Raw genomic sequence first — 26,681 nt, 5'->3', positions numbered from 1 at the left:
TTTAATTTCCTGTAGGAAAGCAACCTCCACTTGTTTGTCTTTAGTGTGTCTCTGCAGTCTTCCATTTTGCCTGTGCTCTCACAACCTGTTTATTTTCATGTGTGTCTCCAGAGTGAATAGACAGCATGGGAGAAGCATATGCCTGGAAGTGCTGGCAACAAACTGGAAAAATATTTGGTAGAACCTTTTTCAAAATCTCTGCTCATTTTCTATTTTTTCTCTTCACACTGCTGTAGTGGTTGAAACAGATAGAGGGGACAGAAGCTGCGCTGACACAGAAGATGCTAGACCTGGAGAATGAGAAGGTAAGAAACAATAGCTAAAAATTCATTTAGCTAAAACTCACGTAAGGGATTGTGCATATATTTCATCTCAGGCAGGTTTGCTGCCTTTCTCTGCTTGACAAAGATGGCTTCATGGTAAAATAGGCAAGTGGTTTCTAGAACAATCTATTGCTTGTATTCTTTGGGGGGGGAGAGAGAATTTTCAAATCTATATAGAACAAAAATAGCAAAAATATATATGAATTAGGGCACAAAGGCATAACTGGAGAGCACATTAACCAGTGTGAAATTGTCTCTGTGCTTTCTTTGTATATTAATTTGTCAGGCAGCAACATCATCTTTTTAATGTTGGGGTCATGCTAGTAGAATTGGCAAGGGTATTTCTCTGCTCTCTGGTACTTAGCTTCTGATCAAGCTGTCAAGACCTCTTACTCCAGATGACCTTTCTTGCCCCATGGCATTCATGCCTAAAGACATAACGTTTTCTCAAAAAGCAGTTCTGTCTTGAAGAACAAACTGACCTTATTTTTCCATATGTTGAATAGTTTTAGAAAGAGTATTTTGTTTTATTGGTTTACCATGCATGCTGTGCTTCACATCTTCAGATGGCAATCCAAACACTGATTAATCCTCTCCACACCTTTTACAGGTAGATAAATAAGCAGCACTGCATTCCTCCTAAAGAATGGGACAATGAGACAGGGAGGTTAAGTGATTTGCCCAGGGCCAGTGAAGAAGTGTGTGTTTGAGCCACAAACAAAAACAGAAGTGCCGAGACTGTTCTCTCTGTTGAGTGTGACCTGTCATACTGACTAGACATTAACATAGATAAGATACTTTCCACATTTAGTATTGCTTTATTTTTAAGTCTTGTTATGGAAAAATACAAAGGTTTGGGGAAGGGAAAGTGGCCACCAATACTAGATTTTTTTGTAAAGAAAAATTGAAAAAATAGGGGGTTCATAACTTGCTAGATTATCTTCCCCCTCATTATCTCTGATGTTTTCAAGTCTTACCATGGATAGCCCTTGCATCTATTTGTTTAGCACAGCAATCTGAGAATCTGCATCCCTAATGACTGACTCAATGAGTTGAGAAGTTATGTTCTAGCATGAAGGACTGAAGCACTGGTGTAGTTGTCCTTGAAACCCATGTTAAGGGTTTGAGGTCCTATTCTTGTTTCCTTCTCTCTTGCTTTGTGTGGGTAGCCTTTACTATCCCTTTTGAGAAGTAACATGATCAGGGCAGCTGCATTGCTATTCTGGGCTCTGGTGGTAGCTCTGACCCATTTTATAGTCTCAGACAAGTGAATCTACCTCTGTGGTGTCAGACACTTGTAAGAAAGTCAGGAGCAGGCCTGTCCTTTGCTGTGCACTCCCAGTGCATGGTGGTGTTTCATTCATTCTGTACAACAGCCTTACAGTTGCTGCAATTCATCCATGTCAGAAAATGAGCCACCTGGGTAGCCATGGTGGCATTGCATAAATGTGGTGTCTAGTACCATATCACATTCTCCAGAGTTCTGAACTCAGAATTCTGGAGATTTCCAATAAGGGCTGAAAAATATGTCCCACAGGACTTGCTGGAGGCCCTTTCCCTTCAGGACCAGTAGCATATTTAGAATATGCTGGAGCAGAAGAGTCTAAAATGGCTATCATGGCAATAGATGTCCATCTGTTCCCAACCAAGGACCAAGGTCTGACTTAAACTTTGGGTTTGCCTTGAATGTGAATTAATAGGTAATTAAAAGAACTCCAAATTTACAAAAGAAATTAATAGTAAATATTATACTTCTTATACAGAGAACAAATAACACCTTGTTCCTCTGAATCCTCTAATACTGGTCTTATATGCTGTTACTGTTACCACTGGCAACTGACAGAAAAGTTGTCAGAAGTCCACATATATGTCTGATAGCAAAATTTGGCCAAGTGACTTTGAGGCAATCCCATATTCAATAAAACTAACCAGAGCAACAATATTTGAATTTTTTAATACTGTTAATAAAAGCTGCAATTAGTGATCTTAAGAACCCTATGTATTTAATTTGGCATTTATTCTATATGTGGAGGAAATGCAAAAGTTTGTTGATTAGGAAAAAGAATGATAGAAAATATTAAATTCAGTCAAAGGGCTTATCTGCTTTTTGTTCTACTACTAATTCTTTTGAGTGTGAAAACCTGCTTTGAAAGAAAAGCTAATACAATTAAGTAACTCTTTGATGTTCTACTTACTATCATCAAACCTGGTCTAGGGGAAGGTGTCCCTGCCCTTGGCAGGGGGATTGGATCAAGATGATCTCTGAGATCTTTTCCAACCCAAACCATTCTATCATTCTATGATTTGAAACATTCTAAGGGCAACCATTTGAATGTCCACAACTTGCTTGAAATATGTTTTGGATACTGAGCTCCACTGAAACCCCAGTCTGTGAGGTTTATATATAACAGCTGTGAAAGTTGAGGAGTTTGATTTTTAAGAACAAAGGTAAACAATCCCTGTAAATCTTAGGTATCTTGAAAACTTCTTCAGCTCTTCAGCTAGTCACTCAACCTCTCTGGGCATCACTTCACCTGTTTCAATTTGGCCTCCTGCCTGTACAAGCTGAGGACTGATTTGTTATTCAGCTTCAGTAACACGTCACGGGATGGTGCTGCAGAATCCAGCTGTGGATAACCCTGCATGCTCGGGTTTCCTCCCTAGAAGAACACATTAGACAACAGCATTTAGGGCTTGCCCCATGATTTCCTTAAGGGTAATATTTCCATGGGATATTTTCATACAGTGCCCTCTCTTGTGTTTCTCTTTTCCCTCCCTTGGCCCTGTGTAAGGTACAGCTATTGGACCACATGCATGTACATCCCCACTCACCTTTCACTGTGCTTCTGTCAGGTCCAGGCAGGTTTGTGCACTGGTGTAGAGATCAAAGTTTTCTAGGTACAGCTGGTTAATATAATAGACAGATTTGAAGTGCTAATATCATAAATTTGATATTCCAAACATCCTTAGAATGAAAGTGGTCATTTGCTACGGGTTTTCTTTTCCTTTCAAGTAGAAAGCTTGCATAAAAATGATGGCATTTATGATTCTTCATGGACTAGGATAAAGAACAAACACTCCCTTGTTTTTATTATTGCTCAGGACCTGTTCAGTAAACAGAAGGGTTATTTAGAGGAAGAACTCGACTACAGGAAGCAAGCTCTGGACCAGGCATACATGGTAGGAAAAGAACAGTCATTAAATTTTTTTGTTTGAACAGATCTGATAAATTGCAGGGTTTTTTTTGTTGTTTTTTTTTTTTTTAATTATTATAAATAGGACTCTTTTTTACTTTATATATTTTTTTTTCTTTTCCTGCCAGACTAGAAATCAACTCTTTCTTAAACAAAAGTTTGAAAATGGATTATAGTACTTACAAGTGTAACATTTTTGCATTGCATTTTTTATTCTATGATATATAAACATCTTGTTGGTACATCTGGAAGCTGGTTTATGTATGAAAAAAACCCATGACTACTGAAATACACCAGAATTACTTTAGAACTTTTCCAATATTTCTTTTCTTGAAGCATTTGTAAGTATTACTGCTGCTAACCTATCCTAAATCAGGAATGCCTGTTCTTCCTCTGCGATTCCTTCCTGTGCAATCCTATCCAACCTTACCCTTCCTCCTTTTCAAAAGGGAAGCTGCAAACCTTGGCTTTTCTCAGGCTAAACAACAATCAGGAATTATGCAGGAATTGGTAAAATTACACACACAGCTTTGCTAATAATAACTTTGGGAACTCAAAATATAATGGCCTGAAGCACTGTTTATACACTGTAAATGTTATGTGGAAAATGTTTTCAGAGAAGAAGCAAGGTCTAGTGCTCAGAGCAGATAACAGAGATAAAAGCAAGCAGGCACTATTTCTAGCACTGTGACCTTGGGCAAGCCATTTAACCTCTCTGTGCAGCTGTTTGTGCATCACTAATATGGATGGCATTACCTACCTCACAAAGGTGTTACGAGGGCCAAAGGGATGTGGTCAGACGCTCTTGATCCAAATATTGTTAGTCTGGATGCTGGTTTTTGATAGGATCATGCAAACCCCAGTAATCAAGGAAACACTGCCACGATTCCTTCCTTTCCTCTTGGGAGTACAATTCTCCACGTGAATCTGAAGTTCTCCTGTGTTGTGTGCTTTGCAAAGTACTGCAGTTTTGGTCAGTGCATGAGAATCATGTCAGGAATCTGGCAGACAACAAGAGATGGATGAGGGATTAGTGTATACAAGTGTTCCTTCCTTCATTGCTTATGGCAACTTGGAGCTAAGCCAGTGACACAGACTGTGAGCTGTGGATATCAGGTCACTAGGGCCACAGAGAGGGAGAGCGAGATTTCTGTTCACAGTTTTGCCTGCGGTCTTTTTGTTTTATAGGATGGCTTAACAATTCAGCTGCAGTTGAAGGAAATCTGTTAGTTTAAGTTAAATTTGTAATGTTCAGCATCAGGATTTGGAGTTTTATCAGGTACTGAGTGCAGACCCATCTTCTGACTCTTTCTTAAATGGAAGAATCAATGATTTGTTAGAGCAGGACCCATCTCCCGGGTGTCCATCCGTGCCAGGAGGCTGCGTGCACTCTGTGTGGAATGCTCCTCACCGCTCACGCTTGCTGCTTTCTGTCTGTCTGTCTGTGTCCATCCTGCCCTAGCCTCGCTTGCTAGCCTTCTCCTCTAGCTCTTGGTGGGTCGTTTGCTTGCTGGATTCAAACGCCAGCCTGTCTGTGTGTGCTTTGGGTTGCACTAGAAAATCCAGGAGCTGGAGGCCACGCTGTATAATGCCCTGCAGCAGGATCCGGGCCGGCGGGCCAGCGAGTCGCTGACGGAGGCGCAGCGGGAGGATTTGCGGGCGGCGGTGGAGAAGGTGCGGCGGCAGATCCTGAGGCAGAGCCGAGAGTTTGACAGCCAGATCCTGCACGAGCGGATGGAGCTGCTGCAGCAGGCCCAGCAGGTAATCCCTCCCTCACGGTTCTCTCTCCTCCCCCTTGGTGTTGGTGTTACCTCTGTGGTTGCCGCCACCGCCCGTACGACAGCATCGCTTCACCCTCACCTCGTGGAGTTGTGTTCAGTCTGGTCTCTGTAGAGCTCCCGTGCCAAGGAGCGTGTGGGGTCAGCACCGGGGTGTGCTGGGCATGGGGCACACACAGAGCAAGGCACTGTCTCACCGCAAGGTGCTGTGGCACCGCCTTTCCTCTGAGAGCAACCACACCGCCTTCCACAGGACTCCAGGGGGAGCTTCTTGCAAGTCTGAGGCCTAAAGCAGAAAAAGTCAGAATTTAAGGTTGTTAGAGTGTACCATGAAAGGAGTAAAGGCAGAAACAGTAGTTACAGGAATCCAAGTTTTTAATTTCCCCCCCCCTCCCTTTTTATTTATTTTAGCTATTTATGATCTCTTTTAAATGAAATAAAGAAGGAAGTTTCAGAAAGTCTTTTTAAGAGGCCATTTACAATATTTCACTCTTTTAAATTCATTCAGAAAAGCCTTGTTTGTCCAAGCTGCTTCCTTAAGCACAATTACTGACAGGTTGAATTTAGCAAGTCCTGGCCTATAGAAGTGTGGCAATTATTTAGTATTTGTGTTTTTGTGAAAGTGAGAGCTTTCAAGTGAAAGAAGAGAGCTGCATGTCTCATGGTGTTAATTAATTACTTCAGCAGAAATAATCTTTTCCAAGGATTTTGGTTCTCTTTTATAGTAGTCTCTGGAAGTTGTAGACAGATGTCCTAGATCTTGAGGACTGCTTGGCTACTTTCTCTGCAAGTCTGAAATCACATATTGTAAATGCCAGAATGTGCTATGCAGATGTGTCCAGAACAATGTTGCTATTTCAGGTGCTGGGGCAAGAACTGCTTTTAGTTTAGTGCAAGCTTCTCTCTGCTCAGGTTGGTTTCTAGATGAGTATAGATGAAACTGATGTAATGTCACCCAGCACTGTTGTGGTCATCTCCTGTCATCCTGCAGTGGTGGGAAGTGCTTATGGTGGCAGTGCTAGACCTGACCTCTGAGTTCCAAGAAGTTTCCCCTCTCTAGTCCTTGACTCTGTTCTGTTGGTTTGGAATGTGTAACATTGAGAGCAGGAGATGAACTTGTTTAATGGGTTGTCACCTAGTTTTAGTCATCAGCAATGGTGCACAGAAAGCTGGAGAAGGTAGGTACCATCTGCCACTAAAAGTGTCAGAAATAGAGAGTAAATAGATTAAATTGGGTAAATAAGGATGGAACCAGAAGATATTAGTTTAATGTTATTAGTGTTGCTAAAAATTAGTGAGAATGGAGTTTTTTTGTTAGTTTCTTAGGCAGTTCAACTTCCTAGCCAGACTGTTGGTGTTTTATTCAAAACAATAACACTTCAGTTGGGTAAATATAGTTTGTCAATGATATTTAATGGGTATGAATGACATTGTGTGTTGAGTAACACCTCTACACCTCAATAATTGACAATTTCAATTTTAACATCAGACTAGATATAGTTTGGTCCTTTGCTTTCACCAGGAATGGGGTTTGACACATTTTGTGTCCCTTGTTAGAGTGTATTTTTGGGGGACCTGGGCAGAGCCTCAAAGCTGAGCTCATGTAATAGTGGCAAATAGAAAAGAAAAACTAGGAGTAGACTTGTAAAGCAAAACAGTTGTCCCAGAGGACTCAAAATCCATATTTTATGTATATCTGGGGTTTAATTTAGATTTTGTTCCAATTTATTCCATGGCCTGCTGGCTATCAATTAGAGCACTTTATGTGCACATCTGGAGCACATCTTCTGTTAGTCCAGTTCATGTACTCACAGACTGCTTCACAACATAAGGTTAAATGTGATGAGTGCATAGGAAAACAAAAATGCCAGCATAAACACAGCTTCATTAGCCATGGATGTTTATGTACCTGTCTCCAGATCCATTTTATAGGATGTCATTAGAGTTTCATGTTGTGCCCATCTCATTAGACATGCTAATGTTACAGCCCTGCAGGACATGTTAAACTGAATTCCACTGCTTAATAAGCATCTAAGTATTTTAGTAATCTATTTTTAACACACACACACATGCCCTCCCCCCCACATTCCCTATTAAACAGGAAAAACAAAGGCAAAGATGCTAGTTAATTTGCCTGGGATATTGGAGGGCTAATTCTCACGGGATCACTTTCATCTCACTAGCAAATGACACAAGGTGAATGTTACACAAATGAAACCCCACTTGTGCTGAGAGAATCCTAATGAATGGATGAAGCTGCACTAAGTAAAGTACATCTCTGATAAGTACCCTCCTTTCCTCATGTATTTACATCCAGGAGAAGTTTTGCTGATGCTGTGACATCAGCAAGCACCCACTGCACTTTGTTCTGGCAAAACAGTTGTCTAGACCTGGCCAGATTTTACAGTCTGCAGTGCCTCTACAGTATGTGCAACACTTCTCCTCTGCTGAAGTGGAGGTTACAGAGAATGTTAGGACAACATGATGGACCTGCAAGGCTTAATACAGAGTCTTCTTGTTGCAAACACTCTCAAACTTTCCCTGAAACAGAAATCATGTACTAAAGACTCCAAATTCTATGAAACTTTGGAAGTTCAATCACTTCAGAAGGCCTGTTACTTTGCTTTCATTACCTTCTGGTCTGCCTGATACAAGGGCTTCAAAAGAACAATTCTGCTTATCTGGCAGGCTGGCAACAGTCTTCTCTGAGCCAGAGTTTCTGTGACACAGAGTGGGGGTTCAAGATCTGGTGATGAAGAAAGAGTTCCCTCCTTCTGCCTATAAATGGCTCTTGACCATACATGCAGGGTGCAGGAATGGAAGGGCATGTGGTTAAAGCTATAGGTTAGTATGCAAGGTTTCATTATAGATTAATTGCTCCATGCAGGGACTTTGAGGATGTGTGAGGTGCTGGTTTTACAGAGCTGGTAAATGTCTTTCCTGGGGAATGACTGTCTGAGAGGGACAGGGATGGGCATTAGGAAAAGGGACGTGGCTGCCCAGGTGTGAGCTTGAGCTGCTTTAGGTGTTCTTTGTCCAGATGTAAAGCTTGAGTTCTTGGCCACTGGGTGTTGACTTTGTTCCAGTGAAATAAATAAATCTTAGGAAGGTAGGCTCTGTAAGTCTGTTCTTCTTGGGCATGTGCAGCCCCACATTATTACTGTTCATTAGTATATAAATGGAACCATTCATGTATACCCATTGTGCATTAAGGAAAGCAGGTCTCTGTGGAGCCAAATTAGACAGGCTGTGTGATTAGATCTGCTTGCTAAGGCACACAACACTTTTATTAAACCCAGAGTGCAACATGCAGGTCTGGGGGACAGATCCTCAGCTGAAATCTGTTGGCAGTACTCCCTCTAAGTCAGAGAGGGTGCTCTGATTTACACCACCCTCTCTATCTGGAGGAGTAAAACATGTTAATTAAAAATCTGTCATGAGCAGCTTGTGCTGTTTGCTTCCAGCAACAGGGCATGTGCGGATGTTGCCATCAGAAAAGTCTCATTGTGCTACACTGCTCTTACAACCTTTTGGAAATCAATGTCTGGCTTATTTTTAGCAGGACTTAATTTAAAAGTAACATTTGTTCTATAGCCAGTGCAGTGGAATGACTTTACTGCTTTTTTTGAAAATATGAAGGTCATTACTAGCAAGTTCTGTTAAGAAGAGTAATTTTTTATGCATATACTTTGAATCATTTCTAGAGGGAGAGAAAAATGTGTTGTGTAGCTATAAAATCCATCTCAGAGAAAAGATATTTTAAACAGAGCAATATAACATGTTTCTGAAGCAGTGATATCAACTTCCTAATTAAGCAAAGTTAAAAAAAACCCCATAAAACAAAAAACCCCAAACAAAAAAACAACAGCAGCCAAAAAATCCCAGTACAGAAAATCCACACAACATTATGGTTAGCTCACCTTAAAAATACATTGTAATTGTCTTGTCTTCTAAAACTAGTAACTATTTAAATGTCAAAATATGCTTTATATAAATCAAATAAATTAAAAACCAAAATATATTCTTGTTGGTTTTACTGTAGCTGCTTCTGGAGTATGAAACTGGGGAAAGTCAGCAGAAGCAGGTTTTAAATTAGGATAGATTTATTCAAATTGCACTGTTGGCAGTATTCAAACATGAAGAAAATTTATAATAGAAATGTAATTTATTCTGATTCCATCTGAATATCTGAAGTTATTTTAAATCCAAAGAGAAGATAGAAAATCCTTGAAGGATAGCAGATTGACACACAATTCCAAAAATGGCTGCTGCCAGTCAGAAGGTATATGAAAGACAGATTTTATTAATGTAGTCCAATAATTTCCTAGAGCAGTCTTATCTTTGTATAAAAATGTTAGAAAAAAAGAAAGATAAAAGATAGGTTAGTTCATTGTGCCATCAAAAAGTGTGATTTTTTCCCCCTAAGTTGTATTGTAGTACTGTACTAAGCTGAGTGTGTTTTCTTTTAACTTGAATTAGAATATTCTTGGGTGAAGCTCAGTTTTATAGAGTAAAAAAAAATCATTACTTTAGTTCTAGACCTGAATATAAACCATCTATGAACTGCTGAACTCATCCAATTCCAGCTTTTAATAGTTGGAATATAGCTGTAAAAATTTTAACTATGTTTTCATTAAACTAGGGCATTTACTCTCGTGACCAGTTTGGTTCATTCAAAAGTAAGAAGAGCAGAAATGACCACTTTATTTGCATGTTTTACCAGAAGGAGGCAAAGCTTTAGGACAGAGCAGGGACTGACCTCCAAGTGCCACTCCCTAGAGAAGGATTCACTGCTGGTGTGGGGCCTGCTTCTTGTGGACACCAAGGAAAAGTCAGAAGCACCAATGTCCTTTTCCATCCTGAAATGTCAAAATATCACTTGAAATTGAGAAACAACAATTAATTTTCTTCACTAAATTCCTTAGTTCTTTTTCTGACCAGCAGTTTTTACTGAGGGCACAGCTCTTCTGGCTTAAAGGCCACACAAAGCTATGGTAAATGCCATTGCCCCATGACTTCTTCCTGCTCTCTTCTATATGGACAACTTTCCCATGCTGGGAGAGCAGTTTGTTTACAAATCCATAGGGTTGGATGTCACCATATCTATATGATCATATTGGCTAAGCCATTTATAATAGATATTTGTTTGGAGAGGGGAGGGTGGTTGGTGTTTACTTCTCACCCAAGGAGAATTATTAAGGTTTAATATTTGATGGGAACACTTTTGGGAAGAGAGGATTCTGTTCTCAGTGTACCTCACTGGTATGTAAAAATATATTCCCTGATAGGCATGAGGAGGTGTTGTATTAAATCTGTCCTCTCTGGCACAATGCTTTGTGAAAGAGAGGACAAGTTAAAGACAACCCCTCCTCTGCCACGTTGCCTTGTGCCAGAGAGGCTGGCTTGGTCAAAAACTCACAGCTGTGTCACACAATTTACAAATGAGGTGAAGTATTACTATGAACCTTGCTATAATAATAACTGGGGAGGCTCAGATAATTTTTCCTCCAAATCTACCTAGATTTAATGGTTTAATGTTTTTATTTTGAATCTCAAAGGTTAAGGTGCTAGCTGTTTGCATACAATATGAAAAGGTACACCTAGGGTAACCCCTGAATTTTTTTTCCTTTGTATTAATGGTCTGTAGTTTGTTGTTTAAAATATAATAGATTACTGTTGACAATGGAATTTTTATATTCATTAATCGCTCTTAAAAGCATCTGATATACCACATCTGTATAACTGTCATCAATATTCATCAAGCACATCATGACTGGGCTAATCATGGTTGACCTGTGGTATTGATTTGTCATGCAGGAGTGAGCATGGAGTCTTCCAGCACATTATTGCTATAATGACAATATCACAATAAACTTCTGTAATTTCCCACAGCTGACATGCATGGCAGATGAGGGTTAATTTTAATAATTCCTATATGTTCATCTTACAGTGTTTTCCTGTGTTTGTTTTCTTTATATAGTCTTCAGCTGTGTCTGCTTTGCTTATTGCTTTAGTGATGCTACTTGTCTGAATAAATGGTGATAGCAGGACTGCTGTACCTAAAAAAATACATCTGAAAGGTCTGCTCTCTTTGTCCTAACCAATGTTTGATTAAGGTTCTACTCAGAGTAAGAGCAACTGTATGCCCTGCAATAATATTAGTATGAAGAATACTCTTATGTGAAATCTGAATGCTGAAATCCTCTCGAGTACCCTGATTCTTAGGAAAAGCCAGTGGGAGCTGAGGAAAGGCAAGGCTAAAAGAGAAAGTATGTGAAGTTTGTTGGAGAAGTTAAGGATAAGTGTATTTTCATGTGCCCAATGCATACATATATCATTATAATTACCTACATGGGAATTTTTTATTTAAATATCTGAATGTAAAATAATCTAAACTTAATGATAAATATTACATTATGCTTGTGGGGGTTCTTTTCCTGCCTGATGATGTGTCTAGGCTGTCACAGAGTCAGTTTTAACACATGGAATGTGTTCTGTCTTCTGAGAGAAGACAAAACACACAGACTTAGCACAGCCATTCTCCATTCTGTGTAAATATAAATCGAATATGACTTAAATTATTGTTTTTCCCTAATGAAAAGAAATAGGACTGCTGATATTCTTCTGTTAGATATGAAAATATGTTGTTGCATAAATTAAAAGATTCTCGGTGTTAAAAAAGATGAAACAAGTTTACTAATAAATACTACATACATATAGTAATTTGTATCAGATTATAACAGATAGTTATTTGGGGCTGAATGCATTCATAAAATTCACTGGTTTAGGACTACAAATGTGACTGAATATATTTGCTGAGAAATGCATGAGTGCAGCTGCTAAAAGGTTCATTCTCCTCAGAAAGGCAAATAAAGAAACTACAGATGCATAATAAATATTAAAAAGAACAATTCTCCTACATCAGTAACTATTAATTGGATTATAATTAGACTGCAGAACAGAGAAAAGAATGAAATTTTTACCTGCTGTGCAAACAAAATATGATTGAGAATCAGAGGGGTACAGTCCATCCAAAATGATCTATTATTATCATATGCAACTGACTGAAATTTACATTAAGTTTTCATTCATGAAGTAAAATAAGATGTCAACAAAACCAGCTTAAACTAATGCTGTTGCAGTGGCATTTTTGTTTCCTTATGACCATTATGCAAAATTACATTCTAGGAATATGGGATTAAAGGGAACATTTGGATTTCTGAATACACACCCCTTCCAGCAGCAGATCCAACAGCTTGAGTAATGCATGTGACAATTGCCTATGCAAATTGTCTTGTTCAAACACTACATGCTTTTAAACAGCTGTTAAAATGCATTGGATTTCAAAAAAGCCCAAGAAAAGAATGTGTTTATCCATCACTTTAGTGATTTGAATAACAGCTAAAGGCAAGTCAGTTTATATTCATCTTTGTTTAAATTTGTACATCTAACATAGTTATGCCATTCACACTGCTGAAGATCTTACATACCTGTGTCTTAACAGTGAGGAGAATCTTCTTAAAATAATGGTGTAATGAAACAATGTTGATTCTTCCCTCTGTCAGATTGATAAGATTTTTCCCATGCTAAATTTTGCTGTAGAATGAGATACCTTCTTGATCATAAGATGGCTTCAGAGATGGTTGATGTCAGATGTAGCCTGTCCTGTGAAAGGACATTAACCTGAACCTTTCCAACATTTCAGGGCCAGGCTCTAAGCAGCTTAGCAAATCCTTCTTTGTCTGCTTTGTGCTAAAATTATCAAATTGTTTTCTTGGATTTGCTGGTGAATGTAAATCCAATAAGAGTGTGTCACAGGAACTGTTAAGGTGATTTCTAACCATCCTTATTAGTGCATTCCTGTATTTTCACAAGTGCAGTAGCATATTTTGCAGTTAGATTAATTAATCCTCTTGGTATTGCTGTCTGTAAAAACAGTACATTCATATGAGTGGGATCTTTACTTACTTATTAGGGAACAAGAATATCAGTTCTACACTTTGACACCTAAATGAAGGATGATGTGGTGATCATTGCCTGAAAGACGAAATTTGTCACAAAAGTTCTTTTCCTGATAGATTTTTCATTGTTTCACAAAGCTTCTTGAAGATTTGAAGCTATCCAAGGTGTTGGTTCAGGACTGTGAATGTCTGACTAGTCCTGTGGGTAAATTGGAGAGGACAGAAGGCTGGGATGAAGAAGTCCACTTCATGTAGCCTGCATCACTGCCCAATAGATAGAAAATGCAGAAATTCTGTCTGTGTGTGTAACTAAAAAGGCAGCTGGGACATCAAGTACAAAAAAAAAAAAAAAAAAAACAAACCAAAAAACACAACAGAATCTGTGAAAGGCACCATGTAACTGTAAAGTGACACTGTCAATTTCTCATCAGAAGTTGAGGTAGCTTGAAAGACAAGTTTAATCAAATGAGGAAGTGCACACATTTCGGCTGCTTAGGGAAGGAAATCTGGACCTGGCATTTAAGTGCAGTGGGGCACTTCTGTACATCTCAGATCAATTTTCTTTCTTTGTATTGCTGAGGTTCCTCCTATGTCTAAATTTATAAGGAACCATTACTGGGCTGAAATGTTGCCTCCAGTGTAAGAATGATATCTCTGAGACTGCAATCTAGGGCTCACTGAACTCAGACTAAGGATTTCCATTTATTTCAGTGCTCCTTTACAAGGGGAGCAGTATTAATGGGAATGGTACTTAATGTAGATGGATTGCTATTAAAACACATGCTGAGCACTCATACCTCATCTGTTCTGTGTGGGAATGCCATTAACCTTCTTCTTTTTAAATGGAGCAATATTGTCATTTTGGCTAAACCACAAGCTGAGTCCTCTAAGCCGGTGTTACTGAAATGTCTCTATTAGTGAAAGTAGAGTAATATTTCCAGGCACACATCCACCATGGTGCTGCTTGCATTTTGCCTAAACTTTGATTCCTCAGATTTCCCTGAGATATGCCTTGCAACCTTGGGGTTGCAGTATAGCTGCAGGAACCAAAGCATGGTACAAATGACAGAAATTTGTCTTTTGAAATCAGTAGCTGGCTGGTTCTTTACTGGAAGTGTACTAATATGATTTCATTGGACTCTTTGTCTTCAGTTTTAAATACTGTTTTATCCTTTTTGTTGCATCCTTGTTCAAGGGAGTAATGATACTAATCAATCTGCACCCAGGATTATCTAGCCTCTTGCTGAGCTTGGATGCAGATTGATTAGTGTCACTGCTCCCTTGTACAAGGGTGCAGGAAATTTTCCAGCTATCAGGAAAATTGAGCTGCAGGTGCAGGGATACCTGAATTGGACCCACCAAGGCCAGCCAGCTCAGGTACCATACTGCCTATAAAGCAATGCTTCTACCCAACTTAGACACTCCCACTCTGCAGGAAGGTCAGACCTGCTGGGATGTCCCATCTTGATGGCTCAGTCCTCTGCTACTCGAGAACTGACTTATCTTAATTTCCCTGACAGTACTGGAAGGCCCTTGCCATCCAAGTTTACCAAAGAAAATTGCTTAAGTGAGTCACTGGACTTCAAGAAGTGGATCCTGTTTCCCAGAAAAATGAAGTTTCTACCATGAGGTGAAAGGAAATTGAGGGTTATGAGCATTTATGATGCACATTAATTTTACTGCTGAAAGAAAAGTGAAATTTCTTGCTTTTGGAGCAGTTGGACAGCCCTTTGTGTTTGGGATCACTCCAGGAATTAAACTGGAGAAGCCTGCAGTCAGTGAACACATAATTTATACAACTGTGGTTGACTGATGGCAAACGTCCCTTTTGTGACTCTGTTAGTAACAATGTCATATGTAGTGCCTGCATAAGGGACAGTCTTTGCCTGTCTTGGCATTGCAGACTTCCAAAGGAAATGTGTGCTTTAGCTGCCTGACCCTTCTGGGTGTGCTCTCCCTTACCTAATTGTTAGCATTTTTAGGCTGGTACATCTGTGCCTCCTGCCTTTGTACACATGCTGCATGTGTAACTACTATGAAGGAAAGTTTTATATTGGAACTTAAAAGCCTGTTTAAATCACAACTAAGTAATAAGTAAGGCATCTTGAGCATCTTTTTTTCTGTGGCTGTCTGGCAGTGGAGTGGATCTGTGAGCTGAGCCCCACTCCTGGCAGAGCTGCAGCTGCTGCTGAGCATAGCCTGGCCAGCAGAGCCATCTGCTGATAGCTCTGCACAGGGAATGCTCTGCCCTGGCTGCACCGTGGCTGCCTGGGAGCACTCACTCAGAAGAGGCAGCAAACTCACTGCTAGTGCAAGAATGATTTCTTTATCAAGCAGATGTCTGCCATGCTGAAATGGGGGCTGGTCCAACCTTCTTTTGAAGCTCAGGGAAGCTCCATGCAAGGAGTATTTGCAAAGGCACCATCTATTATCCAGAATTTTTGTAATGAGATTTTATTTGCTATTGTAATAAAATGTTCATTATTTTGTCACTTTGGTTTTGAATGCAGGCAAGGTGGAGAGTGTTAGGAGTCCGTCCCTTATGTTTGCTCTCCTCTCTTCCATGGTTGCACTCCCATTGTCCTGTTTTTGCCTGACTATGGCTCTTTGTTTGCCTACAGTAACTCCATTGTATGGCCCCATGATTTGACTACACAGGGTTGTTCTCATGAATCCTGTCAGTCCCAAAAAGGTGCTCTCCTGTGATTGAGGGGCAGCTATTAACTGCAGGGAAACAGGACTTGCTAGAACCCAGCAGAGCACTGCTCTGCATTGTCCCTAATCCTCACTCTGACTGTGACCAAGCCAGGGACTCCAAAGGAAACACAAACACTCTGCTGGACTCAGGTTGCCTATCAATATTTCCCATCCCTCTCTTTTTAAAAAAGGAAAAGAAGAACAGCCTGTGGCTTTCCTTTCAGCTGAGGCTTATCAAAGTTCTGAGAGCAAAACAGAGTCAATTTTGTTGCTTCCTCACACTTTTTATGTGCTGTTGAAAATATACTGGATTTGCAAGGTTCCTGCAAGCCATGTCATGGGTAGAACTGAATGCATTTTTTACAGCACAATTGTTACCACTCTATACCACATAGCAGGAAAAGCTCAACTTAATGATCATCAATTTATATCCTGAAACATGAAAGTATGTAGAATTTCATGATAACAAATCATGCAGAACTATTTCATTGTTGTCACATTCACACTTTTGCAAACATAAACAAATCAGAATATACTGAAAGCATTTAAGCAAGTGTTGGAATCTGAGACTGAGTCCACAGCTTCTTGATTGGTAATTCTTGCAAATTAAAGGAACAGTAGGCAAAGATACAAAGGCTCGCAATGAATCTCAAACAGTCCTGCCTTGGTCTTAATTGGTATCTCTAACTTTTGTGTAATTTCCTTCTCAGTAATTAAATATAGCCTTTGACTGATAAACATGTCTAGAAGATGCTTTTTTGTTACAGCTATGATTATTTATCTTACATGTATTTTTTAAAGTTGTATTTTGGAAATTGTCGTCTTTGTCATCAATGCAGTAAATGCAGATAGGTACAATACGAGAAATTATTTTTTTTATGTGTTAAATACTAAGGCTTTCTCTATACTTAAATGGAAATAAGTGATTAAATCATATTTTTCAGTATATATAAATAGCTGAACTATGCTGGTTATCTGCCAGGTCTGTCCCTGAGCAATCAGAGGATATTCATGGGAATAGCTACACCCACTTCATCCTCCTGGATAATTCTCCAGGGGAAAGCAAGTAAACAGCTAGGAGCAAACAACCCCAATCTTTGATACCTGATGAACAATTCCAGCCCAAGGTTGTGTTTTAAAACACATTTTGGCCTGTCTAAATTTGGACTCTTTAATTTCTGCAGCAAAGAACTTAGTTACAAAATATTACTCATGGGCAGCACAAGTATCCTGTCACTGTGATTTGCACTCCTATATGAGGAATACAAGCTGTTTAAACAATCACCTGCCCCCAGCACCAAGTGTGGGGCAGCTCTGAGCACACATTCATACACATCAGTGTCTGCCCTGCAGGCTGTCTCTGCCCTGTGCAGGGCAGCAGCAGTGCCCTGGTCTCCTGCCAGCCCAGGCCCTGCACCATGCCCGTTATCAGAACATTCCCAGGCACAACTCAGGGAGGAGATAAGCAGTACAGCACTGCAGCAGGCAGGAAAAGCAGCAAGTGGCCACTACTGGGCAGTAGAGTCTAATATACAATCAGGTAATCAAGGCCCAGAGCAGAAACAGGAGCCTGCTGATCCCTGGCTGAACAGCTCCAAGAGCTGTAAATTCAGACTAGTGCATCCCAGCTGAACCTGCTGTTATCCCAAACCCTTCAGCCCCACACTGGCCACCAAACAGAGCTCCTGTGGTTTTACCCCCCTCTGGCAGCCAAGCTTGACACAGCCACTCACCCACTCCCTCCCTCCCCGACCGGATCAGGAAAGAATTGGAGGAGTAAACCAGAAAACTCAGGGGTTGAGATAAAGACAGTTCAATAGGGAAAGCAAAAGCTGCACAGAGAAGCCAAACAAAAGAAGACATTCATTCACCACTTCCCATGGGCAGGCGGGTGTTCAGCCATCTCCAGAGGAGCAAGGACCATCACATGTAACAGGGACTGGAGCCAACAAACACCACCATTTCAAAAGTTCCCCTCTTCCCACCGCCTTCCTCCCACTTTATAGACTGAGCATGATGTCACATGGTGTGCATTATCCCATTTGTCGGTTTGGGTCACCTGTCCTGGCTGTGTCTCCTCCCAGCCTCCCATTCACCTCCAAGTTCCCTGCCAGAGTGGAGGGTGAAAAAGCAGAGAAGACCTTGGCTCTGTGTAAGCTCTGCTCAGCAATAACAAAAACATCTCTATGTTATCAACCCTGTGTTCAGCACAAATCCAAAACACAGCCCCACACCTGCCACTGGGAAGAAAGTTAACTCTACCCCAGCCAAACCAACACAATCTGCCTTACTGTTACCAATCTAGTTGTTTTGAGAGTTTTTATAGATTTTCAATGCTAAGAAATTCAATCCTTTGTGTATTTCTTTCAGCTGGTATGTTGTCTTTGTATTTTAAGTGATGCCTAAGAAAGTATATGTTTCTGCACCTTAAAACTATTCTCTATCTTTCTTCTCCCAAAATTTAAGTTATTATGGGAAGGAATTGGAAAATGGAAGCCTCAGCCCTTTTTTAGAACTGTTCTGAATAGTTGGAGAAAATAGCTGGATAGCTGTAGTCTTGAAAAGATGAAAAATTCATGAAGGAGTAATAACACCTCGATTTTTACTTGATTAGCAGAATTCCCAAATCCTAAAAATGCCATCTTATCCTAATTAACTTGTTCTTTTAGAGAGGAACACTTGCTCTAAACCCTGAGGTGAGAAAGCCTCCAGATGTTCAGTGGCTTTTTAATTTTTTTTTTTTTTTTAAGGCAAAGTCTCAGGAGTTACTTAAAAATACCTTTACATGATAAATCTTGAAAATGACATTTTTAGAAAATTGCTTCTCTCCACTTATCTTGCTATGGTCAAATTTTAGGACAGAGTGTCAGAGCCAGATGCTCTGAGGTAAAATCACACAACCCCTGGAGAACTGAAGTCTGTCATTCAGGTCTGGGATGTGGTTAGAAGCAGGAATCAGCATAACTGTAAAGAGTAGGAGAGAAACAGGAGTCCAACCTGATGGATTAGAGATGTTGGGGGTGATACCAACTGCCTGCTTCTCACCCCATGGTTTTTCACAGTGATTGGAACATTCCTGCTACATGCAGTATATGAAGATGATCACTTGGGAGATAGGCTTGCCTTGAACAGGGTGTAGATGAGCTATAAATCAATTTAAATGGAATAGAGGAAAAGTGAAATTAATACAGCTGTGCTTGGGGCATTTGTGATTGTCAGCAGAGGTGCATTCACTTATGTCACCTGAGGGTAATCTGGTTCATGCTGGTTTGTGCATTATCTGGGGAAATCCTTGAGCACTGCAGTATGATATAGTGTAGATTCTGATTGACTTACACTGCATGTACAATATTCAAAACAGGCTTTAAGTGAAATCTTCCATTTTGAAGCAGGAGCAGCCATATCAAAGCTTTTCTGCTCATGGCTTGTCTTCAATATTTGTGTTCTAGGGAGCATGCCCTAGGAAAAGGGAACTGCAGGCTTGTGTACCTCGTTTTTGGAATAGTTCCAGGTTAGATTTGTGATTCTTCAGGCCAAACTTTGTGTTTCTCCAAAGCAGTCTGGTCACTGGCTCAGCTGCTGCCTTGCTGCAGCTGTCCTGGGCTATAATGAGTGTGGAGCATTTACCCTGTTGAGGTCTGAGAGTTGAATGCAGGTAAACAACTACCAGCAGCAGCTGATGCACACAGGTTTGTCAGTGGTGACTGGATATTGTTTTGAAAGAGGTGCTGTTGTTCACATCAATTTGAGAGTCAGAAAATAATTTGTGAGTGAGGCAGCAGCAGCTGCTTTAATTGTACTCACCTATGCCACATTAGAGGAGATGATAATTTGTCTTTCCAAATTCAGGAACTGTTAACATCCCTAGCTGGTGTAGGCCAGTCTGAGATTGGGTAGTTAATCCCCAAAAAAACTCATTGTGTGAATTTGTTTCTTGATCACCAGTAACTGTTAGTAGAAGATTTTAGGTTTCTGCCTATAGAAAAATTATTTGTAACCTACTTTATCTGTAAAAAGTACAATATACTGAAAGTGTAATAAAATGCATCTAAATTGTATAAGACCCCCAACATCAAAAGAAAAATAAAAACTAAGAAAAATGAAGTGTGACTTGCAGAAAGGAAAAAAGGAGATATGTGATACAGAAAAGAAGAAGATATGTGGACACAGCAGCAGTCATGTTTTTGAAGAATTTTTGTGAAACTGAAGAAAAATCCTTAAAAATATGGGGAGCTACAGTGAAGGAAACTGGCTCTGGTGGGAGGTGACTGCTAAAAGGACAGAGCTGAGTCTCTGGATGGTATCTTTGTGATAAACTGAAAATCTGTGCATTCTCATGTCTGTGGTATCGCCTGACTATGCTAGAAGCATGGTTATGTTTTATAGGAAAAGAAAATTAAGGGTTAAAAGGAAATGTGATAGTGTCATCTGCTGACTGTCTAGGTAAGCAGAAAAACTGGCAGTTGCACAGGAAAAGAATTTTGATGCAAAATGGAATTTTCTGTGTGTATATGTTAAAATTATGATTAATGAGTGGTGATGCGTACACTTCCTGGTATAAATATGACATTCTGAACATGCAGCTTGTTTGAATTGCCATGGTTTCATGGAAACATGGAAAATTCTGCCATGGAGATGCCTAATATAACTGAAAATGAAGTGTTCCATTAATAATGGGCATTTTTTTCTCTTTATTTTTAACCCATTTCTTATCTTTTTGATTCATATGCTTTTCAAATTAGGTATAATAATGTCTGTTTTGCTTCTTCTGTTCCAGCGAATTCGAGATCTAGAAGATAAAATAGAACTTCAAAAGAGGCAACTCAAAGAAATTGAGGAAAAGGTAAATTTATGTCTGTGTACCAACAGAGTTTTTTTCCCATAAAAAAATTGTTTTTCTCTGTTGCACTGATGTTAATAGTACTTAACCTAATCACAAAATCTATTTTAAGACAAGATAAAATTTGAGTTTGAGTCATTGTGGCATGAAATGCAGCTCTGTCCCTAATCTGCTCAAAATTATTTCCTATCCAGGATTTCTGTCAATTACAGGAAGGAATCAAGGAGCCTGGGGAGACTCTAGACTAGTAGAAGGAGGATTTTCTGTGGTTTAGATCAAAAAGGAACAAAGATTTGTCGCTGAAAAAATTGGTTAGCTCAGCCTTGTTCTTTGGATAGCATTGCTTTGCAAATTTTCAAGTACTGAAAAATAAAACAAAATTAGGGAAGTGCCTGTCAAACTACAGTTAGGGAGTATTTCTTGTTTTAATATGGAAAAAAGTTAATATAAAGGATCTGATTTTTTTTTAAGAAGGAGCTCTGATCAAGGCTTCAGACAGCAAATTAGTATCACTGTCGTTCTCAAACTTGTGATGGCACAAGGTTTGTGGAGTGTGAGCTCAGGTTTTTCCCAGGTCTGTGGAGTTTAGGCTGCTCTGCAGAGCATGGACTGACAATGGGTCTTTCTCCAGCCCCAGCAGTGTTTTGGTTATGTTACCTTTGCTGAGCCTAGATGCCAACAAGAGTCACATCCCAGGTTCATTTTCTTCAGCATTTGTGGGCATGTAATCCTACATGAACCTACTGCTGGGCTGAATGGAGACTTTTGTGGCGTTCTCAGTCATTGTTTTTTTCTCTTGGGATGAGAATAGGTAAAAGGGCAAAAGGAAGGCTTTTGCAGGACTCTGGAGGGAGTTGAAAGGGGTCAGTGGGGTTGGGAGAACAGAGGGAGGATTCAGGGAGTAACTCACTGGGTATGGAAAAGTTTCTTCCTCACCCTTCTGTGATCTTAGCATCCCTTCATCTGCTTTCAGGATGTGACAGTTCTCCCAGTTGCACTTGCAGCAACTATTCCAATTCCCTCAGCATCTTCCTCGGCCCCTTCTGCTCCCACAGTAGCTGTCTCCTCTCTGCTGTACCTTGTCCTGCACTTTTCAGACCGTGATCCCTGTCTGGGTTTGTGGAAGAGCAGGAGAAGAGCCTGCAGAAGCTGGGCTGTCTGTGCTGTTGCTAATTCCTGCTTTACCATGTCACCCCCACAATGACGTGGCTGGGGCTGCTCTGTCTGCATCCCTTGGGAGGACAGTGCTCCATGCTGGCACTGGCAGAGAAACACAGGCAGTGTTCACCCTTAAAAGGGCTCTCTTCACCCTTAGAAGGGCTCTTCTGCTGTCTTTGCCCTCTTCTGCCCCAGACCATGTCTGTACCTGAAGCTGTTCCTGCCTAGCAGACAGTGATATCTAAGGTGCTGCACTTAGCTCCTCAAAGCAGAGAAATGTTGAGGGATAGACAATACTTGTACATATTAATTATTTCAAATATTACTGTTTATCCCCCTGCTCTAAGAAATAAACATCTCTAGATGTTGTTCTTGACAAAATGTAAGCCTTTAAGGCATTGCTATTGCAGTTTACAGAGCAGGTATAGGATTAGCCAGACTGATAATTTTGGAAATGGAAAATAGCATTATCTCTGCTGGTTCATCAGCCGGATGGATGTGGAAAAGCACTGGAAAAGAAAGAGCTTAATCACAAGCTTAGCAGAAAGCTGGTAATGAGTTAAAATGATTAACATCCTCTTTGCTTTAATGTTACATTAGCAAGAGACCTCAAAAAAGCTTCATCTCTTTCTATTGACCTTCAGCTTCTGGATGGGTGGAGGGCTTCCTTCTATCCCTATTACATTTGAATTATTTTTTCCCTGGGATTAAATCCCATTCTGATGGCCCAAAGGAAGATTGTGTTGTCAGGGAAGCGATGAATGATATAATTTTTCCTCATTGTTCTAAAGGTTTAATGTGTTAAAGGGTGCAGACTGACACCTACATGCTACTGATGCTGAGCACAATAATTTCTTGTGGAGAGAAGTCTTATGCTTTTGAAGGAACAGCAGCATTTATAACATTTATAGCTGGTGGTAGCTAAGGGCAATGCACCACTTACGGTTACTGTGTCTGAGTATGACTTTTCATTTTCCTTTAGGAGTGGATTCAATTTTTAAGCATTGCGTAAAATTCTGTCATATCAGAACATAAATATTACAGTATTTCTACCCTATAGGTTCTTCAGCTAACTGTCCTGTTTCTACAGGCTGTACAGAAGAATGATATAAAATCTCAGTTTTAATCTCTGGGTTGATATATTAGGAACAAATGCTGTTTAAACATGCTGTGGTCTTCTGGAAGCTGATTCTCTGCTTTTTCAGTTGCATTTAGGCTGTGCCCTTGGCTTGGTAAGCCTTGATTCAGGAAAGTTTTAGTGTGTGTAATTATAAGTACTTCTTTAAGTGAATCACAAAACCAAGCCTAATATATATGAAGTTAAAAAATCCACAGATTTTGCGGTTGTAAAACTGCTCTCAAATACTGATTTTTTTTACTGCTTTTTAGAGTAAGATTGGTATACTGTGTCTTTCTTTCAGATCAACTCAATTATTGATGTAAGACTAACTGCTGTAATGTCACTGGATTTCATATTACATATCTTACATCTTCTTTCTTTTCTTTTTTCCTCATTTTCTTTTGATCTTATGTTATAGTTTTTGTTCCTTTTTTTGTTTTTTTCACTAGCATTCATTCTGTGGCCTTGATGACACAACTGAGCCGAGACGTGTGGTTGGTATTCTTTATATTCCTTTGTACTCAGTTTTTGATTCCTAGATTTCACCATGTTTTGGGGATTGTCTGTAAGACCCTGAAACCATGAGGAAGGGCATACTGGTTTTACTGGCACAGAGAGGAAAAGCCATCTATAAAATCCAACTTGGATACTTTCCTTCCTGGATTTCTGCAGAAAGTGATTGGGTTTTCAATGAGAAATGATTTTTTATTCAAAGATACTGAGTGCCATAGCTGCAGTGAGTGCTTTCCATTCTTGCAGGGCAGGTACATTTTGTCTCAAAGTTTAGTTATTGCTGTAGGTTCCTGCTTTCTCTCATGCTGGATGGAGAGGAGGCAAAGAATCACTTGGCCCAAGTTTTGCTTTCTAAGAAGCCCTGTGAGCATAACCACCCATGCAAAATAAAAAGTTGATTTCACTTTCTCCAGATCCTTGAGGCCATGAAATAACTTAGGAAATAATAACAAATTTTCCCTTTTATGAGGCAATTTGAGGGTTGCAGCGTATGACACAGCACAGAAAGGGTGAGGATAAAAATCCTCTGTGCCACTCCCTTGAGACATTGCCATCACTCTCACTGTCCTTTCACACTGTCCTGGTCCTTTCAGCTCAGTGCAAAAGTGATTTTTTTCAGCTGTGGCATGAGCCACAGCACCAGTACTCAACTTTCACAGAGAGCAAGAGGGAAATGCAGTTGAGAAAATCAGTTCCAGTCCCCTCCCCTGGAGCAGTGCAAGTTCCACACTTCCATCCTTGCCTTTCAGGAAGGATGGTAACTCAGCAGCCTGACTGAGGATTAAACTCTGCTTTAAAGCCATTGAATGTTATACAGTATTTGTATTGTTACTGTTGGTTTTTTTTTCTTCTTTGTTTTTAACCCTATAATACACAATGCTTTTACCTTTACAAAATTTCTCAGCTTTTTCTTCTCTGTAATCTGTTGTGAATTATCTTCAAAGAATCTCCTTATATTGGGAGTTTTTTCAACATCTTTGAAACTGCAATCAGTACTGTAGATGAAAAAGAATGATGACAATAGTTACCCTTAGCCCCTGTTATGAGCATGAGACAATATTGTTAGCATGAAACAATATTGTCTACTGCCCAGATCTCAAATAATTTTGACAAATCAGACCTGTAATATTAAGGGCTTTTTCTAGGGTTTATTCAGGTCCAGTATGTTCAATTATCATCTTTCTGTTGATGCTCTTTGAAACTTGTTCTGAGCTTTCATTACAAGTATTGCTGCATATGCTTTTTATTTTTCAATAAATTTTTCAATAAAATGATAACAGATGCAGATGGGTAGAATGTAACTCTCAGGTATTATTGTTTTCTTAACAGTGCAGGAGCTTTCTATTGATTGTTAGAAGTTGAAAAGTAGTTGAAATTGAACAAAATTTTTCAGTATTTTTAGGATTGCTTCTGAAATTTTGTATATTTTGTAAAAAATTGAGCATATGCTTATAGAAAGGTGTTTGAAGAAAGATGAAGCCTTGTAGTAAACTGTTCACCTTTCCACATTTTGAAGTGAATTTTTGGATAAGACAGATGCTATTTTGGTTAACATAAGTTTGAAAGAGTAAAGTTAAAAGAGTCACCAAGCTGTTGCCTTTGGAATTTCCTCCAGGCTTTTTATACCAGTCCCAGTTAGAAGTGCTAACAGCTGAATGAATATATATGCTTTTAAATATGTTGAAAGACCCACTGGCCAAGTCTAGAGATACTTTATAAACATTCAATAAACAGTGAAATCACCAACATTTTAAAAATTCCATTTAAAATATTTTGACATACTATGCATTCAAGGGATTTATAGGTTTCCATCCAGGAAATACCTGATAGTATTCTGGATACCCCTTAGATTAAAAGAGAAAAGAAAAATTAAAATAAATTGAAAATTTTAATAATCTTCAAAAAATGCATTGTGCTGACCCCAGCATCCCAAAAAACTCACTTCCTCTCAAACCATGACAAATGTGCTACTCTTCCTGTTAACAATAAGCACTTAAGTAATTAAATTCCAGCTTGGTGATAAGCATTTTGGGAAGATAGCACAGGGGTAATGACAGTGTAGCCACATAACTGCTCAGCTTTTGACATTTCTAGGAGTGCACATCACATTGTGGTGGTGGTGTGAAGGGCAATGTTCTTTAATTCATCTTGCCAGAGGTGAATCTGTCTGCAGTTAATCTAACACAGAAAAGCCAATTTTAAGAGACTTAGTTATAGTTGGACTTTTCAACAGTGTTAATTATTTCAAGGCAAACCAGGTGATTTATTGATAGTAATTTTGGTTCTAGTTATTCTGAAGGCAGTATAAAACATTCAGAAAGATATTGTGCTGTCTGTGAATTTAGGGTTCAATACAAACACATACTTCTAAAGTAATGTTTTCTATCTAAAGCTCAGCAGATTTTTTTTTTCTTTTCTTTGTTGTTTTTGTTTTCTATTTTGGTTTGGTTTTGTTTACAGGCTATTAAAAGAAGCTATGGAGTGAAAAGCTGAGTCCACATGCAAAAATACAGAAAATATTTATTAAGCAGCTTTAAATTGGTGCGTTTTTTCATAAAGTAGTTTGCATAATACTTGAAGCTGCAAAATATTTGAACTTAAAATTAGAGATTTTTTTTAAAATATGGCTTCAAGCTGGAATGATTTCACAATCAAATAAGGACCAGCACATCATAAACACTGAAAAAAATTACAAGCAAGACTTACACTCTCCCACCAACCAAACAGCAGAAAAAAATACAAGTGCAATTACTGGCTGCTATGTGAACTGTTATCTACCAAATGGTTTTCTTACAGTACTGAGATCTTTGTCTCCATACTGCATGCTTTCAACAAATGTGGTTTGCATTTCACCCAAGAAACACAGGATCTCCTTTTTATTATCTATATTAAAAAAGCTAAGTGTTTGACTTAAGTTGTCTACGGTAAATAGCTGAAAGGAAGCAAACTGTTCAAAGTTGGAAACAAATAAATATTTACAACCCAGCAGTGATCAAATTCCTATTAAATTCCTAAGCTGGAAATCCACAGGTGCAGAAAGGAAGGGTTTTGGAGAAAGGCAAGATGGTAGATTGAAGTATGAAAACTTTAAAGTGGG

The 26,681-nt window shown here is 39.4% G+C and overlaps 1 protein-coding gene across 1 annotated transcript in view; it reads left to right on the top strand.

The window, feature by feature from the left end:
- The window catches only part of JAKMIP1 (janus kinase and microtubule interacting protein 1), a 141,461-nt gene extending 115,166 nt beyond the window's left edge, over window positions 1-26,295 (top strand). Inside the window, exons 18-23 of the mRNA XM_030239075.2 lie at window positions 237-305; window positions 3,426-3,503; window positions 5,075-5,278; window positions 20,731-20,796; window positions 23,521-23,565; window positions 26,045-26,295. Of these exons, the coding sequence (XP_030094935.1) occupies window positions 237-305; window positions 3,426-3,503; window positions 5,075-5,278; window positions 20,731-20,796; window positions 23,521-23,565; window positions 26,045-26,077 (495 nt within the window). The 3' untranslated portion in view covers window positions 26,078-26,295. The remainder of the gene's footprint in view (window positions 1-236; window positions 306-3,425; window positions 3,504-5,074; window positions 5,279-20,730; window positions 20,797-23,520; window positions 23,566-26,044) is intronic.
- Window positions 26,296-26,681: the final 386 nt, after the last annotated feature.

This window comes from Serinus canaria, chromosome 4 (assembly GCF_022539315.1).
Source record: "Serinus canaria isolate serCan28SL12 chromosome 4, serCan2020, whole genome shotgun sequence".
NCBI classification, from domain to species: domain Eukaryota; kingdom Metazoa; phylum Chordata; class Aves; order Passeriformes; family Fringillidae; genus Serinus; species Serinus canaria.
The sequence above is the reverse complement of the archived record's forward strand: the minus strand, read 5'-3'. Positions and strand labels throughout refer to the sequence as shown.